We start from the raw sequence: 19327 nt of genomic DNA on the forward strand, positions 1-19327 counted from the left end.
CGTGCGGGAGAAAAAACACGGCATGCTCCATTTTGCCGCACATTCCGCGCGGATCGGCAACTTTGCTATCACATTGATAGCAATGTGTGCAGATATCAGCATGCAAAGAAAATACCATTTAAAGCAAATCTGCGCAGAATCCGCCGCAGTAATCCGCGGCAGATTCTGCACGGATTGTATTTTTCTAGTGGACATGAGGCCTAAGTTTTCCAATGGGGAAGTCTGCAGCGTGCAATTGGCTGCAGGTTGCCCCAGATAATGTTCCATCCCCTCCCTAAGTGCCACCCAGAGCCAGCCCATGGTGGTGATACAGCATATGGCGGGGGGCTTATGGGCTCCGTTCACTAAGGGGCCGGGTCGTAATTATGACCCCTGTGAACCCTAGCAGTACACCAGTGGTCACAAGCAATCAGGTGATTGAAAAATGTGTTTTCGCTGGAGCGGCCCTTTAACCTTATAAATGATGTCCAAAACCGGAAGCCTGTACATGTACCTGGACTGTGAAGTTCTCTTTGGTAAGTGAAAGGGTTAATCATCACAGTGCTCTGTGGAAATAAAACAACGAGATGCGAGCAGGACGGATAGATTGATCGTCTTAATTGTTTTAACTGCTTTCTGAATTATTTATGAATATTATTATCTGTAATGATACTTAAAGCCTCCGGGAGAAGGAACAACAAAGCCTTGATATTTTCTTATCATTTGATCAAAGTATCCACAAAGCAGAGCGCAGCGCAACCTCTCCGCTTAATGAGCGCGTTCAGGGAGATACATCGCTCTCCCACCTGACCCCGCCATGATCACGTGTACCACGTGTTATCAGATGACATCACTCAGAGGCAGCCCCAGGGCATCATGGGAACAGATGATGTGCATATTAGATCCACATATACACTGAGAGGCACCGAGGAGATGGAGCCTCAGATGCTTTGGGCATGAAGCCTCCTCAATGTTGCTGGAAGTTTGTGAGAATATAATGTCATGTCTTGTATAAAGTTTTTTAATCTTCTGCCCAGTCATTACTAACCTATATTGGCCTCCTGCTGGTTGGCTACTAGTAATGGCTGTTGTTACAGCCCTCAGGAGCTGTTGTAACCTGGCTTTCCACAGACTCTGAATGGCACTTCTATCTTCATTGTTGGGTACTAGAATTACATTCCACTTCTTCCACATTCATTGCTTTCTTATTGCTTTACCTATATCCCTATGTCAGTTTTTACCGTAGTTCTGGCATTCTACTCATGAACCAGGAACGCTCAGGAAGAACAGAGCCACAGGTGCCTCCCGACAGGTTCATAGAACTGTGCAAAGACAAATGAAAAGGGCATAGAAATGTTGCAATTATCAGCAGGAACTTTGCTACATGCATGGATGTAACCTTTTTGGTTCCCTATTATTACCCTTCATTTCCTTTGCCATTCTCTCACAAGTCATTCGCTTTTCCATTGTTATTATTTAGGTGTTGCCGTACATTTGACTTATAAAACTGTAACAATTTCATGGCAACAAGTTCAAAGCTGCAGAATGTGTAAAAAGCCCATCTGCCATCATCATGGGGTAGTAATCAGCACTTGTGCTCCCCCTGCCAGTACTACAGAATGCCAGGAACGCCAAGTCTTCCGATCTGGGTTCCCCTGTGTCTTCTAGGTCCCAGCAGAGCCTCAGGCTTTCATGTGCAGTTTTTTTGGACAGAGCAGCAGGTTTTTGAAGGCCATGCCAGGATGTATCGGCAGGAGGAGGGCACCAGACTTGGAATCTAGAGGATGCACTTTACTTGGCTGGAAGCGGCCGTCCTGCCCCATATGGACAGTGAATTCTCTTTCGTCCCTTGTCAATACAGCAGATAAGCAGAGATACAGCCACAAGTGACGACCAACTGGGGAAGGGTAATTGTTTAAGACGTGTACAGAAAATGGGCTGAGAGTATCAATAGCAGAAGGAGCTTAGTGTAATCATTAGCATTCGCTTCACAAAACTAGCACAATAATTGCACCAATGTCACCACATCATAGTGGCAGATTAACCTCTTAGTGACACAGCCTATTGTGGACCTAAGGGAGCAACAATTTTTTGAGGATTTTCATTTCTACTTTTTAAAAGCCATAACTTTTTTTTTTCATGGTCATATGAGGGCTTGTTTTTTGTGTGGTGAGTTGTAGTTTTTATTGGTATCATTTTTGGACTATATATAATGTATTATATAACTTTGATTACAGTATTTTTCTAAGTGTAAGATGCAGTTTTTGGCAAGATAAAATCTTGTGGAAAGCATCTGCGCCTTATCATTCTCACCAATCTCTGCTGTTGCAGCTGGAGGCTGGCTGTTACTCAAAGCCAGTTCCCACTGCGGATGGCCACGGGTTTAGCTCCTAAGCCTGCATCATCCATAGGACATACCTTCTTAGCAACCCCTTCTCACCCAGAACATGCATATATGCTTTGGATCAGGAAGGGGTTAAAGGGCCACAGTGTAAAGGACCTTTCACACGGGACGGAATTGTCTACAGGATGGAGCGCAGATGTGGATTTTGTCAACTAGTTTTTCTTTTGTTGTGTCTTTAACTGCGGACTGCAGAACGTCTTGTGGAATTTCTTGAATTCTTTTCTGCAGACTTTGTTGCAGACTCATATCTCCTATATGTTAGAAATCCACAAGAACAATTCCGCTAGATGTCCTTTATTCCGCAGCAGAAAGTTTCTCCACAGCGGGACTGAATCTTGCTGACAGATGTGGAATTCAAGCCCTATTAGGACATAAGTGTGAGGCAGCAATGTCCCCGCTCCCGCGGACAAATTCTGTCCTGTGTGAAAGGTCCCTATAGAATAGAGGTTTTCATCCTGAATGCCATGGCTATGTCTTTAAGTTGCAATCAAAATTATTCCACCCTCATCACAAATTAGGTTTCTTTGCCAAATATACAAACTTGAGATGACACCTGATTTGCAAATCTGTGCTCTTATGATGGATTTTATTCAAGGGGTTGGATAATTTTGAACCTGCAGTAGTCATTAAAAGTGGCATTTTTATTGAGTTTGGAGAAAGCACTTGTTATATTAGTTGTGTTCACTCTTTAAATTGTCCTTGTTTGATAGTTGTTGTTTTTTTTTGTTTTTTTTACAAATGGCTAAAAGATTGATTGCAACTGCATGTATACATGTAAATACTTGTTCTCTTCTAATCCATACTAAAAAACAGCAACATAATTACAAAGAGGGCTATATATGGATATAGCCTAGGGGATAGGTTTATATCAGAAAGTGCCTTTTTCCGTTTATCACCGAACAGCTACAATTGAAATAAAAATTATCCCCTCCTTGCAAATTAGGTTTATTTGCCAAATATACAAATTTTTTTAGTGACTGTCTCAGAATTCTTCAATCCCTTTATGACAAGTGTCTTTATTACGTAGTAGAGCACCTTTTGCTGTTATGACCTACTGCAAATGTGATGCATAACCAGACACCAGCTTCTGCAGGCATTTCTGGGGACTCTTAGTCCATTCCCCATGGGCAATGACTTCCAGTTCACTAATATTCTTGCGTTAGGGTGCAGCAACTTTCTCTAAATCCCAACAAATGTTTTCTATGGGGTTCACATCAGGTGACTGTGATGGCCACTCCAGTATGTTCCAGGACTCTGTCAGAAACCAAGCCTTGGTGGACTTTGATGCTTACTTGTCTGTTGGAAGGTCCAATGACACCCAAGCTTCAGCTTCCACACAGAAGGCAGAGTGTTCTTTGCAGTGGATGCTTCATTTTTCTTCCAGAGAAATCGCTGATCCATAGACATGAAAAGTTCCAGTTTTGTTTCATCATTTCACAGAACTAAATTCCAAGACTTCTGTGGCTTATTTATATGATTTTGAGTATATCAGATCCAACTTTTCAATCAGAAAAAGTGTACATCTTGGAATTCAAGCATGAAAGCTTTCAGCATTTAGTATGCACCTAACTGTGCAAATGGAAACCTAAATGCCTGCTGCCACACATCTTGCAGCTGGTGACAACTTCCTCTTTCTGTCACGTCCAGATAATGTAGCCCGTGTTACAACATGATGATCATTCAGATTCCTGCTGTATGTGGGAATTTGAACGATTTATTGGCCCATGTAATAGGGCCCTTAGACTTATTTCTAACATGCAATCCAACATCACAGTCAACAAAGCTCTAGCCAGTGCAGGGATTTGATGTGAGTTATCTTAAACACACCTGATGCAACTAATGAAGCCCTTGATTAATTACATCAGGTGTGCTTGAAACAGCAGCTGATTTGCAAAAATGTGCTGTTATGAGAGATTCTGTTCTGAGGGTTGAATAATTCTGAGACTGCAATACTGTGGATAAACCACTTGTTATATGAGTTGTGTTGAGCTATTTAAATTGTTCTTGTTTGATTGTTTTAGTATTTTTTTTTACAAAGATTGACTGCAACTGTATGTATACATGTAAATCCTTCTTTTTTTTTGCAAACAGCTAAAAGTTTGTAAATTTGGTAGATAAGCCTAATTTGCAATAGAGATTGAATCATTTTGATTGTCACTTGTATATCTATATACAGATTATTATTCCCTTTCTTTAAACCTTCTGGTTTCTAAATGAGAAAAACTAAGAAGATTGGAAAATGTTTTGCTTTTATCCTCATTTGAAAAATGTTTAGAAGAAAAAACATAAGGTGATGTTTTTATACTGTGATTTAAGTATTGACATCACTTACTTCCCATGTTCAGCCACTCTTTCACATGGCACACGGATGGCAACACGCAATGATTCAAAATACGAAAACATATTTTATAGTGGAAAGTTCTTATCTGTCTCCGGAGACCTTTTATTTGTGGTCTCAAGGGCTTGGAGCCAAAACACAAGGATGGAGCCTGAATCCAAGCCAAGTTCCACTAAAGATCACCTGTCCTAATGATCTCAGTTTCTCTTCCTCAGACAGCTTTAAATATAATATTAAATGTGGATCAGTCCTAAATATTGCGTATTTTGAGTATTGTGCTTTTTTCACCTGCTTTTTGCAAATATTAACAGTGATAAGTGGGCGGGCTCTTCTTGTGTTCTGAACCAATCAGATGTCTCCTGCTGATTCCACTTCTGCATTCTAACATCAAATCTGGGAAACTGTTACATGATCCCCCTCCTCCCCTCTTACAGCACTCAGGCGCTGAGGGAGAGATCCTGCAGCTACACACCCCTCCTCCCCATATAGTGTTTACCATTTCAGTCTGAGGGCCCTTCTACGCAGGCCAATAAATTGTTCAGATTCCCACATCCAGAAACTGAAACTGAATGACTTATTGTGCCGTGTAAACAAGCAGTTGTTTATTAATGACTGACTACCTGTTTACGGTGAATTGGGGCGAGCAGGGTAGAACGATCCCCGGCCCACTCCAACTCCATTCACCAGGGATCATCTTTGCTGTGTATAAGGACAACTTGTCAGGCATCTGTACCCAACAAACCATCCTGTGTAAAAGGATCCTAAGAGTACTTTATATAGAGACAACTTATGGGAGGAACATTGTTCCTCACAGGCCACTGTATATCACAGGCAGGTGAGCAATTTAAAGAGCCCTAGGGAGCAACGTCAATCTCATAAAGGAAAATCATAGTGCAGATCTGAAGTCACCGATGGGTTAAATTAAAGAGCAGTATTTGAGTTGGGATTAAAATGATTAAATTCCTTTTATCTTCAGTTTAATTAATTGTTCCTCCATCAATGGCATCTCAAGGTCAATTTCTTTAGGATTTTAATTAGTGCGTTTGTCTCGAGTGTGAGGAGAGTTCATGGGTAATTATTGTTTTTTTTCTCCTTGTTTTTACTAATTATTGTTGTTTAGGATTCTCTCTAATTAACGTCTGAGATTCTTCATTTTTGCGTGGATTCTCTGCCCTGCCTCTCTGTCCTCAATCCCCAGAGTTTACTCATCTGCAAATCGGATGAGCGGCTGCAAGACAAGCGGTGCGGCCTCCGTGACAAGTGCCACTCATCCCTTCCCTTCAGGCCTGGGACACATCTGTCACTTATTTATCACAGCCACACAATCATATTTCACTAAATCAAGTCAAACAAACAATTACAATGTAGCATAGACATGACTGTTAACAGGGCTGGTGCTGAGCCCACTGCGTCTGGGGGGCACACAGTGCACAGGGGTCCAGGAGGGGTACTGGGTCAGCGCAGCAGTCCCCCCACCCTCCCCATTTTAATTTTATTTCGTCTGATTAATAAAATTAAAAAAACACATCAACACCACTAAAAAGTGGCATATCTAAAACTTGTCAGTGCTTAAAGAGGTTACCCAGGGATTTTTAGAATTCATTAGTGGAGTTGCAACAGCCCCTTCCAGCTGAGTTCTGATGATCGGTCACTTGGTATTGCGGCCCATCCGTTGTCTGTGATGTCATCGCAGAGGTGTTGGCTAACAGCTCATTATAAGCCAGCGCCCTTCCATCATGGCCGATGCAGAGATAGCAAGAAGGGCCCACTGAGACTCTATTGTCCGAGGGCCCACATAGACCTGGAGTCGGCCCTACTTATAATACACAAAGCAGCCCAAACCTGCAGCTACATTCAGATTTAGAGCAGGCCCACGCAGAATTATAGATATAGTTGAGCTCATTTTGTCATTTCACTCTACTTACAGTGCCATCACTCTACTATGCTCCATCAGTGATATTACATAGGACTCCTGATAACATCTACTACATTATCTGTACTCAAAGAATACTCTCTGCAGTGGTCCTTTGCTCCGTATTACTGAGGGCACTGGTAAATGGGCACCACCTCAGTGATTTATACTAATAGAGCATATAGAGAGGGCTTGTCACTCCAGGCAATGGTAGTAAAGTGGCCATTGTTAACATATCCCCATGCATCAATGCTTTGTGGCTTGTCCTATCAGCAAGGGCCTTTTTACATGGAACAGCTATCATGGAAAATATCATTGGATCTTGCGCATTTGAACAATAATCATTCAGTGTAAACGCGGCCAACGGTTGAACGACACATGAGAATTTATTCACTTCTCATACATTTTATGCAGGCATAAAAATCATGGTTCGCTTATTCGCATGTTATTGTATTAAACAGCAGTCGTTTAGTCGTTCACATTCACTATACAATGAATGCTTAACCCTTTCCAATCCACTGTCTGACGTCTGAAGACATTATGATTTAAGGCTGTACAGCTGCGATGTTGGAAGACGTCCGTCGGGGTTCTCTTACTGTATATTGCCGGCCTCTCTGCTGTCGGAGCCTATCCAATGTGTCACCTCATGCAGTACTGGCTTTAGCCAGCATATAACGCCGTTGTATAACAACAGAAAAAGGGTAAGCCCCCTAGGAAAACCAGAATACTAATTGGATTGGAAAGGGTTAAATGAGCAAACAAACGAAACCTAAAAGATTTATCTGTCTGTGTGAACTGTTCGAACGAGCGAATTCTGTCATCGCTCGCTCATGCAAACAATTTATCGCTCCATATAAAAGGAGTCTTGGTCATAAAACATTTGGATGTGAAAGACGCTTTAAACGACAAAGTCGGCTGTACTACATCTGAAGTTACATAGCTGCCTTGCCGGTGTTATAGGACAGTATGTGGGTGTCTCCCATAAGATTACCTGCACAAGGTGTGTAGTCCACAGCAGGTGTATCTAGGATCATTTATGGCAGTTGTGGGTCATTGCATATATCTGCTTCTTACCCCCCTGTATGAGATGGGGTACGCTCTCAGACACTCAGGCTTCTAGGTACTTTGTTTTCCCAGTTGTTGCTGCTTTTAAGTAGAAATACATCAGCGGGGGATAATAAATGAATGATACAATGTATCTTCAGTGTAATAAGCGGTAATCATCCTTTATTGCTTCCCGGATGTAATAATCACTCTCAAATTCATCAATACATAAAGTGTGATGAGCGCCAACTCCACCTGCGCTTTTTGTCGGGACGAGGCTTGTTTAAGTGCAATCTGCTTTTAGGGGAGAATTGAAGGAAATGCATTGTGTGAGCTTTTATATTTATTATTTATTTGGTAATGGAAAGCTGCAGGCGGGGATTTTGCGGACGCCAGCTATTTAGCATATTTATTTGAAAGTTGATATTTCTTGACTGTGACTCAGAGTTAATGCTCCTGTAACGACGGCCTGCAGGATGCTATATAAAAGTGTACAGGGTGCGTAAGATTATGCACGGAGACCAGTAAGGGAGGACGTTAACCAGTGCTGAATGAATAGCAAAAACCTCAATTGGAAATTGTTTAGGAGGAAAGGAACATGACAAACGGTGAGGGTGGTGACTTGGCCTCCAAATTCCTCAGCTCTCAATACAATCAAGCATCTGTGGGATGTCCTGGGAGAACAAGACCGATCCGTGGAGGCCGCAGCTCACGACATGTAGGTTTTTAAGGATCTGCTGCTGATGTCTTGGTGCCAGATACCATATAACATCTTCAGAGGCCATGTAGAATCCAAGCCTCGATGCGTCAGAGCTAGAGATGAGCGAGTATATATACTCGCTAAGGCTAACTACTCTAGCAAGTAGTGCCTTAGCCGAGTATCCTCCCGCTCGTCTCTAAAGATTCGGGGGCCAGCGGCAGGCGGAGAGGAGCGGAGGGGAGATCTCTCTCTCCCTCTCCAACCCCCCCCCCCCCCCCCCTTGCTCACTGCCGCAACTCACCTGTCACCCGCGCCGGCAGCCGAATCTTTACAGACGAGCCGGAGGATACTCGGCTAAGGCACTACTCACTCGAGTAGTTAGCCTTAGAGAGTATACTCGCTCATCTCTAGTCAGAGCTGTTTTGATAAAAAAAAAAAAAGGAGAACTGCATAACATTAGGCAGCTGCTTGTCATGTTATGGCTGATCGGTGTATGTAGGATAGTATAGAGTATACATAGTGATAGTCAGAGGCATAACTTGAAGCTTCTGGGCCCTGATACAAAATCTGCAACAGGGCCCCCAATTATAATTCTTTATTCATAGTCCTAGGCTCCCTATATGGAGAAGAGAGGCCTTATGGGCCTCCTTAGGCTCCTGGGCCCGGGTGCAACCACATCCCCTATAGTTACGCCCTTGGTGATAGTTACTGGTAGTATGTACAGTTGCAATCAAAATTTTTCAACTCCATTGTAAATGTAGGTTTACTATTATTTCAGACTTTGAGACGCGCAGAATCCACGGCAAAACAGAGCAAGATGTGCTTTTTCCTCCGCTCGCGGAAAACGCGATTTGTATCCATGAGTGTAAGCAGAAAAGCAAATTTACATTCAATGCCCTTGTTCTACCATGAATCGCAGATTCTGCAATTGAAATCTGCCCGTATGAACAGATAGTGATCCAAAGCATACTTCACAGTCCACCAAGGCTTGGTTTCAGAAGACATACTAGAAGATGGTGAAGTGGTCGTTAGTTACCTGACTTGAGCTTCGGTGGAAACGTTTTGGTGGGTTTGCAGCATGCAAGAAGGTTAGTGAACTGGAGGCCATTCACCATGAGGAATTGGATAAGATTCTGGCTAGGCTATATGTTTGCAGCAGGTCAAATCAGCATAAGCATACTAAGTACTAAAGATGCTTGTCATGGAGGGGTTGGATAATTGTGTAGTAGTCATTGAGTCATTTGGCATTAAAGGGGTTGTCCCGCGCCGAAACGGGTTTTTTTTTTTTTTCAAACCCCCCCCCCCCCCCCCCCCCCCCCGTTCGGCGCGAGACAACCCCGATGCAGGGACGTACAGAAAGCTTACCGGAGCGCTTACCTTAATCCCCGCGCTCCGGTGACTTCTATACTTACCTGTGAAGATGGCCGCCGGAATCCTCTTCTTCCGTGGACCGCAGCTCTTCTGTGCGGTCCATTGCCGATTCCAGCCTCCTGATTGGCTGGAATCGGCACGTGATGGGGCGGAGCTACACGGAGCCGGCATCCTGCACGAAAGGCTCCATAGAAGAAAGCAGAAGACCCGGACTGCGCAAGCGCGGCTAATTTGGCCATCGGAGGGCGAAAATTAGTCGGCACCATGGAGACGAGGACGCCAGCAACGGAGCAGGTAAGTAAAAAACTTTTTATAACTTCTGTATGGCTCATAATTAATGCACAATGTATATTACAAAGTGCATTAATATGGCCATACAGAAGTGTATAGACCCACTTGCTGCCGCGGGACAACCCCTTTAAGTTTAGAGAAACCACCTGTTACATTAGTGTTCTTGTTTGCTTGTTTTTTTGCAAACAGTGAACGTTTGTAAATAAACCTTATTGGCAATGTGTGTTGAATAACTGTGATTGCAACTGTATAGTATTGTGTGGTTAATAGGGTGACAACGGCCATCACTTATCAACATTTCAGTGGTATGTCCAGTATGATATATACAGGAGCTTCTAAAGGCTAGCAGGCAGTACAGTTGTCTACTGCTATACAGAGAATATAGGGGATGTGATTGAGGTCTCAGTGCCAGAAATCAAGGGAACTTGAGCATCAGCTGTAAAACTAGCACCATATTCCACTTTTTATGTGACTCTGTTTTCTTCCCCTGCTCAGTAATATGTGTCAGTGTCCTCCAATTACTGCGCTAAATAGGCACATGAAAGGATGTTTAGCATATTCTGTATGATGCCAATTTACATATATTTATTGCTTGTTAAGTCCTTATAATATTCAGACAACAGGAGACCTCGGTGGGTTCACAGAGGACATACTCTCTCTACGCCAGGTCGGATTCTGCAGGCTCTGCTGAGATTTCTGGGCCCTGCACATCCACAATATATGTATTAGATATGTTTACATGCCTGTTACACATGTCATGTGGACGAGCTGTACGCTACACTGTTACTTAGGATGAATTAGGCGGTAACCAGCAACTTCGATCTTCTTCAGACCAAACTGTATAAAGTATGGAGGAGATAATCTTATGGGTGTCTACCCACTAGCGATATTTTTTCTTGTGATGCGAGAGCGGTGATTATGAAACCAATGATTTTCAATGGTTTCATACTCATTTAAGTTTGTTTTTTTTTCCAAAAGTCTCGCAACGCACAAAAAAAGCCTGTGATATCGCTCAGTGTTTGCAATGGGGCCAGCGGCAGCAGCGCCAACCCCAATGAAAGCATAGGGAGTGCATTGCGGACTTCTGCCACAGCTGTGACAGCTATGACAGAGGATTCCTTCATCCCCGTGGGGACTGCGGGGATGAAGGAATCCTCTGTCACAGCTGTGGCAGAAGTCTGTGATGCTATCCCATTTCTTTCTATGGGGCCGGCACTACTGTGGCCCTATTGAAAGCAGTGGGTTTGCAGTGATGATTTTCGGGGAAGGGCTTGAATTATAAGCCCGTAGCTGAAAATCATGGCTAGCTGTAAAAAATAAAAATACACACTTACCTAGAAGAGTCGTCCGGCTCTTCTCTCTGGCACGGCAGTTATCTTCTGTGTTGTGGAGGCCGGGGATTGAAAAATCCACCCCTCCAGAAAGCACTGGTGTCATAGGCTGAGTGCTCAGCCAATCACAGGCAGCGCTCAGGCATTGATTAACAGTTGAGCTCTGCCTGTGAGCTCTCACACAACTATGTCAACAGAAAAAAAGATTGCTGTCAGATGGAGGCAGAAACTAATTTTGTGTTTTTACAATGATATTTTATTAAAAGTAGTACAGCAAAACAATCATATAAATTTGGTATCATAATAATTCTTAATGACCCATAGAAAAACGTTATGTCATTTTTGCCACAGTGTGTATGACATTAAAACAAGACCTCTGAAAAGCGGAATTTCAGTTTTTTTACATTTCACTCCATTAATTTTTAAAAGTTTTTCAGTACATTATATGCTACAGTAAGTAGTTCCACTGAAAAATACAACTCAACTTGCAAAAAAAGTCTTCGATGGATAAAGAAAAGTTATGATTTTTTGAAAGTCGTGAGGAAAGAAAGAAAAATAGGGCAGCGTCCTTAAGGCCCCATGTCCACGAGCACATTTGAATTGGGGCACCCGCATGGACGATCCGCAGTTCATGCCGCCCATAGGAAGGCATGGGTGTCCGCAGCACAATTAAAGCATGCGGATTTGTTTTGTAGACCTTTTGGTCCAGAAAACAAATCACAGCATGCTCCATTTTGCTGCGGTTCCCCTCACGGATGGCTTCCATTGAAGTGAATGGAAGCCATCCAATTCGCGGCCAGTTCGTAATTGAATTGCGGAGGGGCCACTGATTCCGAGGAAAGCAGGAGATTTAAAAAAAATAATCTCTACTGTGCCTGCGCTTTCACACACATCTGCAGTGAAGACAGTGAAGACAGGTGAACAGGGTCCTCGGCCATCGGCAAGGTCTGATTCCACTGCGGGCTCCTGCATGCAGAATCTGACCCGCCTGTGGACATGAGGCCTAAGGCCTCATGTCCACGGGGAAAATCAGGCCCACTACGGATTCTCCATGGAGAATCCGTAGCGGGTCCCTCCTGCCCGCAGACATGAGGGCTGAAAATAAGAGTTACTCACCTCTCCGTACGCTCCGGATCTTCCCTTCTTCGCGGCCTGATCTTCTCTCCGTTGCGGCTGGATCTTCTTTCTTTGGCCCGGGAGATATGCTCGTCACGCCGGCTGCGTGCCGCGCGCATGCGCCGCGCACATCCGCCGGGCCTAAGAAAAAAGTTCCGGCCGCAAAGAAGGGAAGACCCGTACCGTCCGGAGCAGGTGAGTTAAATTCTGGTGTGGGAGCCGCCCCCACGGGAGACCCGCATAAAAATGGAGCATGTCCGGATTTTTTCCTGCACGCAGGACCCGCGTGCAGGAAAAACGCTCTGGATTTTAATTCATAATTTGCCCGTGGACATGAGGCCTAAGGCCTCATGTCCACGGGGAAAATCAGGCCCGCTACGGATTCTCCATGTAGAATCTGCAGCGGGTCCCTCCTGCCCCGTGGACATGAGCGCTGAAAATAGGAATAAATCAGAATTAACTCACCTCTCACACGCTCCGGATACTTCCTTCGCTGCAGCGTCATCTTCTCTCGTCGCGGCCGGATCTTCTTTCTTCGGCTCAGCGGATGTGCATGATGACGTCGGTGACGTGCCCCGCGCATGCGCCGGGCCGAAGCAAAATGATCCGGCCGCGACTGAGAGAAGATGGCGCCGCGGCGAAGAGAAGAACCGGAGCGTGTGAGTAAAATCAGATTTTTGTGTTCCGCGGATCCGGACGGCTTCCATAGGCTTCAATAGAAGCCCGCGGGAGACCCGCATGAAAATGGAGCATGGTCCAGATTTTTTCATGCTCCATTTTTTTAAAAATCACTTTTATTGACGATCCGCGGGTATTTATCTACCCCGCGGGTGGTCAATGCATGCCTATGGGGTGCGGATCCGCGGGCAGGAGAAGAGTTAAAATCCGCTGCGGATTTTAATTCTTATTTTGCCCGTGGACATGAGGCCTAAATGTATGTTCTTATGTTACCAATTGTGGCGTCATTGTGCCACACAAATAAGGCTTAGCAGCCACCCTCTACAAACGTAGGTGCACCCCTATAAAGCTATGTTCACACGATTTGAAATCAAGTGAATTTCAATTCAAACATGACAGAAGTTTGCACATTTAATCACAGATTTCTGCTACAGATTTCCATAAGTGCAGCCTTAAGCAATGAGGCTAATCTGCATGTGGAAAATCAGACACCGAATCTGCATGAAGAAGAGATGTGTCAATTTTTTTTACTTCACATGGATTTAAAATCTGCGTGTGTCAAATATCCCCACGCCGTATAGACTATGGCATGACTTTCCATTGGGTTGAATTCAGCATTTCCTTTATGCAGACTTTCGCATCAAATCGGTAATCTAATCTGCCATGTGAACAGGACCCAAGAGTGAAGCGTTGGGTAATGCTTACACTAGTAAATGTGGATCTGCTACATAACCCACAGCAGAAATCCTAGGCTTATTGACAGATGCAACGGATTTGCAAGTACGAAAAACCCTATGTGAATTCCGTGTGGAATCCGCGTCAGGAAGTCACATGTCACTTCTAGTTTTCTTAGACGCGGCTCAGAAACTACAGCATGCATTCACATTCAAATGGATGGGACACGGATTTGCCATTGACTTGATGTGGGATCAGTGTGCATTCTGCATCATATCTATGAAAAATGTGAAAACGGTCTTATCTGCAATGCAGAATCTGTGGAAAGCTGGGTAACAGCTGCCATTAGATGCTGTCACACAAGAGGACAATTCAGGGGATGACAGTTCCCAGAAACCTTTTGATATAAGGGGAAAATTGTTTAAGCGATTAACATTATCTCTGTTGGGGATTGCCATGTTCTTCAAATGCTCCTCACAGATGATTGTTTAGGTTGGGTACAATTTTAACAAATCCTCAGCTGTAAGAAATAGCAGACCTGTGATACATTCCCATTCACTGACCTCAAGCAGAGATTTTGAAAATGGCAAAGAATTGAAAAGGAAATGAAACCCAGTAGATAGGAATGAGCAGCAGGATCGGAGACTGCAGCGGAGAGCTAATGTCATAATGAAGATGGTGCAGAGCCGGGGTGATCATCCCATGCATGGTCTTACAGCTTGTTACCGAATGAGAGGTGTCAGAGTCAAATACTCCAGAGATGAAGAATCTCTACAGCCAGCAGCAGCTGCTGACGCTCACTGGCAGGAGGTGTGAGTGTGTAATCAGGGCACAGGCTCTGCAGGTGCAGCCACCTTGGCAGGGTACTTACAATATGCAATCAGGCAAAATTGGCATCCCAGTGTGAGGCCCTCGTCAATCAGATGGAGAGTCATAGAACTAGAGAGCTACATATGGCACTAGGATCCAGTAACCATCTACGTGCCATTACAGCATGCCTCAGAAAATCTGATCGACCAACATAAGTCAAACTCAGAATCCGGGCACAAAGAGAGCCTGCAATAATCCGGCTTGCTGTATAGAGATGTAGTGGTGGATTACTGAATATTTAGACTTTTTAATATGAGGGGATTTGCAGGATTTTGGTTAAGGCCACCTCCAGTACCCACCGGCAATGCTGTTCTTTGATTAGATGGTACCCTGTGCAGAATTTTCTTTTTGGTGCAGCCCCCTTACCCCCCCCCCCCCCCCCCCCCCCCCCCCCCCCCCCCCCCCGTCATAAGAGAAAAACTATATACCCATACCAGAACAGCTAAGTGGATACTGTACAGAACCAAGCTCATAACTCACATACAGCATCAGAACCAAGCTCATAACATAAATACAGCACGAACGAACCTCAATGCCAGATACAATACCAAAACTAAGCGCATAACATCAATATAGTAGCAACACTAAGGAGCTTTCAATTTGCTTCTGTTTTGTTTGTCTTTCTTTCATCTCACCTTTAGAAATAACTCAGGTCCGGCACTATTTGTTTAGTTTAAAAAAACAGAACCAAATGGAATAGAAGCAAACTGAAAGCTTTCTTTTACTTTCTGTTCTTTTGAAAACCCATTGAAATCAATAGGGAAAAAAATCATCCATTAATTTCCCTTTTAATGCTTTTTCTCTGCGCCAAAAAACTGCACAGAGAGACAGAACTCCCTGACCAAGCCCTAACACAGCTGTGAATGCATCCTAAGCACCACAGGGCTGACAACGCTGCCCCCGAACATCAGAGGGTAGAAGGCAGAGCCAGGAGAAGGATGATCCATATAGCTCCACAAGACACTGCACTTAGCTAAGGTGGGCCATGGTCACCGACCATCCCCCATCACCTCAATGAGGTGTTTCTCTGCTACAGGAAGACATTATATTTAAATTGACTAATTCCCATTCAAGGAACTGTGCTGTAATTTCTTTTTTGTTTCTTAAAGGTGTATTCTGCACCAAATGTAAAAATGGAGTTCTGAGTGGAATTTTGTGTCCCTCCCAACCCCCATTTCTCTAATTTAAGGTCCCAGGAATGGCATGTGTTTGGCTCAGGATCTCTCTCTTTGCTGCTCATCTAGACCAAGTCTAGCTGAGCAGCACTGCCCCACCCCCATTACACAGTACAGAGAAAGGTCTTGGGACTTTCTAGACACTACAGAGGGAGGTTCCTTACTAGGGACCCTATAGATTGCAGTTTGTGCTGAGATGTTGTGTGGCTCTGAAGGAGGCAGATAATTACATTCAGCTGAAGGCCAGGAAGCTGGAAGAGGAGATAGTGGTGATGCGAGCTGATTCTGTTCCTGGGTGCTGGGACTCTAGCACCAAAAGTGAAGAATCCCTATGGGCCTGTGTGATTACTTTCATCTTGACAGCATACAGGAGGAGAAATTTGGCAGTGCAAGGACTGTATAAGAGGCGCTGTAGAAGTTTGTGAGAGAAGTGCCAAAGAAAAGTTGAGCTTTTTGACTGAACTACTGAGGAACTGCCTACTCCTGCTAAAAAAAATAGCGCTGGGGGTACCAGAAGGCGTGGATTGCCAAGACTGGGAGCATCAGGAGAAGTGCTCCCAGTCCTGGCATCCCACGCTTTCTGGTACCACTAGCCCATTGGGTCCATATCTGCCAGCCCCAAGAGTGATGTTCTACCGACCTTGACTGATCAAGGCACTAACCCCGAAATGTCTATCTGCTGGATTTAAATTGAGTTAACAAAAGAGAAGTTGGATAATTTCTCCCACTGTCTTATGACATTTATTGGAGAGCAGCTCCTAAATACTGCATCCTTAAGGGATTAAAATGGAAGGTTTCCCACCATCTGTGTTTCCCCCCATGTGGCTGGCTGTCCTCAGTGGATCCAGTAACCGCAGGTTAATGCACCAATGTTTGTACCTTTGTTCCATTGATGCGCCATTCCTTATATGTTATATGTATTACTATACTGGTAATAGTTTTTATTCCAGTTTGTGTTTTCGCTGTCGTCTCAATAGCCTTTGATAACTCATCTCCATGATGACCTTCATACTGTAACACTCCACATACAGTACCCATCCACTTTCCAGATAAACACACCACATGGGTCGCCGCTCTTCTGGAAAGGGCTGAGGATGGCGGCAAAGCACAAGATGTTCTTCCAAGGAAGTAAACAGATCGAGATAGACACTTGTGATGATTATCTGACACTTGGTCACATGGAGAAGTTCCTCATTTGCCAAATAACTAGCCCCTCACAGCACATTGCATCCTGTGAAATAGAGGTCTATAACTGTTGTGAAACTACAAATCCCAGCATGGCCTAAAACAAATGAGCTGCATGGGTACATAACATCATCTGTAGAGCTACAGGTTTTGGGCTATGGTTTGAAGTACAGTAATTAAACTTTAGCTTCAATAAATCGGTGCATCTTATCCTATTTTGCATGGTTCTGTCAGCTGAGCGCTGTATCTAAGCCTACAGATGTAGCAAAGTTTAAAGGGGTTGTCCCGCGCCGAAACAGGTTTTTTTTTTTAACCCCCCCCCCCCCCCCCGTTCGGCGCGAGACAACCCTGATGCAGGGGTTAAAAAGAACAAACCGCTCAGCGCTTACCTGAATCCCGGCGCTCCGGCGTCTTCATACTTACCTGCTGAAGATGGCCGCCGGGGTCTGCTCCCTCCGTGGACCGCAGCTCTACTGTGCGGTCCATTGCCGATTCCAGCCTCCTGATTGGCTGGAATCGGCACGTTACAGGGCAGAGCTACACGGAGCCAGCATTCTGCACGAGCGGCTCCATTGAAGGGAGCAGAAGACCCGGACTGCGCAAGCGCGGCTAATTTGGCCATCGGAGGGCGAAAATTAGTCGGCTCCATGGGAACGAGGACGCTAGCAACGGAGCAGGTAAGTACAAAACTTTTTATAACTTCTGTATGGCTCATAATTAATGCACAATGTACATTACAAAGTGCATTAATATGGCCATACAGAAGTGTATAGACCCACTTGCTGCCGCGGGACAACCCCTTAAGTGTGATAACTTTTTGCAACAAGTTATCTTATGATGTGTGATACTATCAATAGTATTATCAATAGTTGATCGGCTGGGGTCCGTCACTCCGGACCCCGACTGATCAGCTGAGCGGGTGCATGCTGTCAGTGCCGCAAATACAAAGAGGTTGGAGCAGAAGCAGTGGAAGTCTCTGCGCCAACCTCTGTGTAGTGGCCGGCGCTTGTAACTGCAGGCACAGCTCCCTTTGATATGTGCAGTTCTGACAGCCTGCGCCCGCTCAGCTGATCAGTCGGCGTCCCAAGCGACGGGCCCCAGCCGATCAACTATTGATGACCTATCCTGAGGATAAGTCATCAATAGTATTCTCCGTGGAAAACCCCTTTAACCTTTTTCTGTTTGCTGTGTATCTATATTACAGACTCAGTTACGGGATGGAAAGCGAGAGAGTATAATCAGCACGCTCTTTGTGTCGCCATCTGACATCGAGAATGGGCAGACAATTACTTGCCGTGCCACTAACAAGGCTGTCCCAGGAGGAAAGGACACAACGGTCACCATCAATATCCAACGTAAGTCACGTCTTGCGCTCTATGCTTGGTCTGAATGCAAAAACTGAAATCTAGAGCTTGTGTATTACATGGTCCTAGTCTTAAAGAAACGCTGTCCTGGAGCCACCAAAGATATAAGGTAAATGCCTTTATTCCGGCTTCTCCTGGACTTCCTGGAGATTTGTTCTGTTTATGGTAGAGATAAAATGAAATCTGGAGAAAGTAATTTCCTTTTAAGAAAACGATAATCAGATCCTGACAGCGGCCTCAGCCTGCAGCGAAGTTTTCTGGATCCAGATAGAACTCATTTCTTATGCAGTCCTCTACGGTGAACTTCTTTCTCATTTTGCAAGCCGCACTGGAAAAAAAGTGCAACATACAAGTTCCTGCCACCAAGTCCAGATCTGTGTCTGATATTCACATGGCCAACTCCTTATGTCACTCTTGTGTCACGGTGTTTGTCTAGGTCAGAGGTGTGTGCAGGTATGGTAGAAGCTCCCACCACCAATGCTTACCAGTTGCTGTTCCGAAAACAGTCTTTGAACCTTTTGATGCCAGATATTTCTATGTCTATGCACATGTGCTAAAACCTATGGACGTAAGCAATAGACACATATAGGATACATGGGCATTTCTATCAGAAGATGACTCTTAGCTACATTGCCTCTTTAAATGTTGACTTGTCTGGTGCCACTGAAGTTACACATTTTTTTTCACAACGTTTGCTTGTATTCTGCTTGTGCAGAAGGCAGTAAGGTATCAGCATACCCACATCAGATCAGCTCCATGCATAGATACAGCACCAAAGCCAATTCATAACATAAATACAGCACCAGAACCAAGCACAGTACATAGGTACAGCACCAGAGCCAAGTTCATAACATAAATACAGCACTAGAATCAAGCTCATAAAATAGATACGGT

General features: G+C 44.4%; 1 protein-coding gene across 2 annotated transcripts in view; it reads left to right on the top strand.

The window, feature by feature from the left end:
* Positions 1–19327, top strand: part of KIRREL3 (kirre like nephrin family adhesion molecule 3) — a 765513-nt gene that overhangs the window by 629871 nt on the left and 116315 nt on the right. For both annotated transcript variants that reach the window (XM_066607257.1, XM_066607258.1), the window contains exon 6: positions 18274–18424. In XM_066607257.1, coding sequence (XP_066463354.1) covers positions 18274–18424 — 151 coding nt within the window. The remainder of the gene's footprint in view (positions 1–18273; positions 18425–19327) is intronic.

The sequence above is a fragment of the Eleutherodactylus coqui genome, chromosome 6 (genome assembly GCF_035609145.1).
Source record: "Eleutherodactylus coqui strain aEleCoq1 chromosome 6, aEleCoq1.hap1, whole genome shotgun sequence".
NCBI classification, from domain to species: Eukaryota; Metazoa; Chordata; class Amphibia; order Anura; family Eleutherodactylidae; genus Eleutherodactylus; species Eleutherodactylus coqui.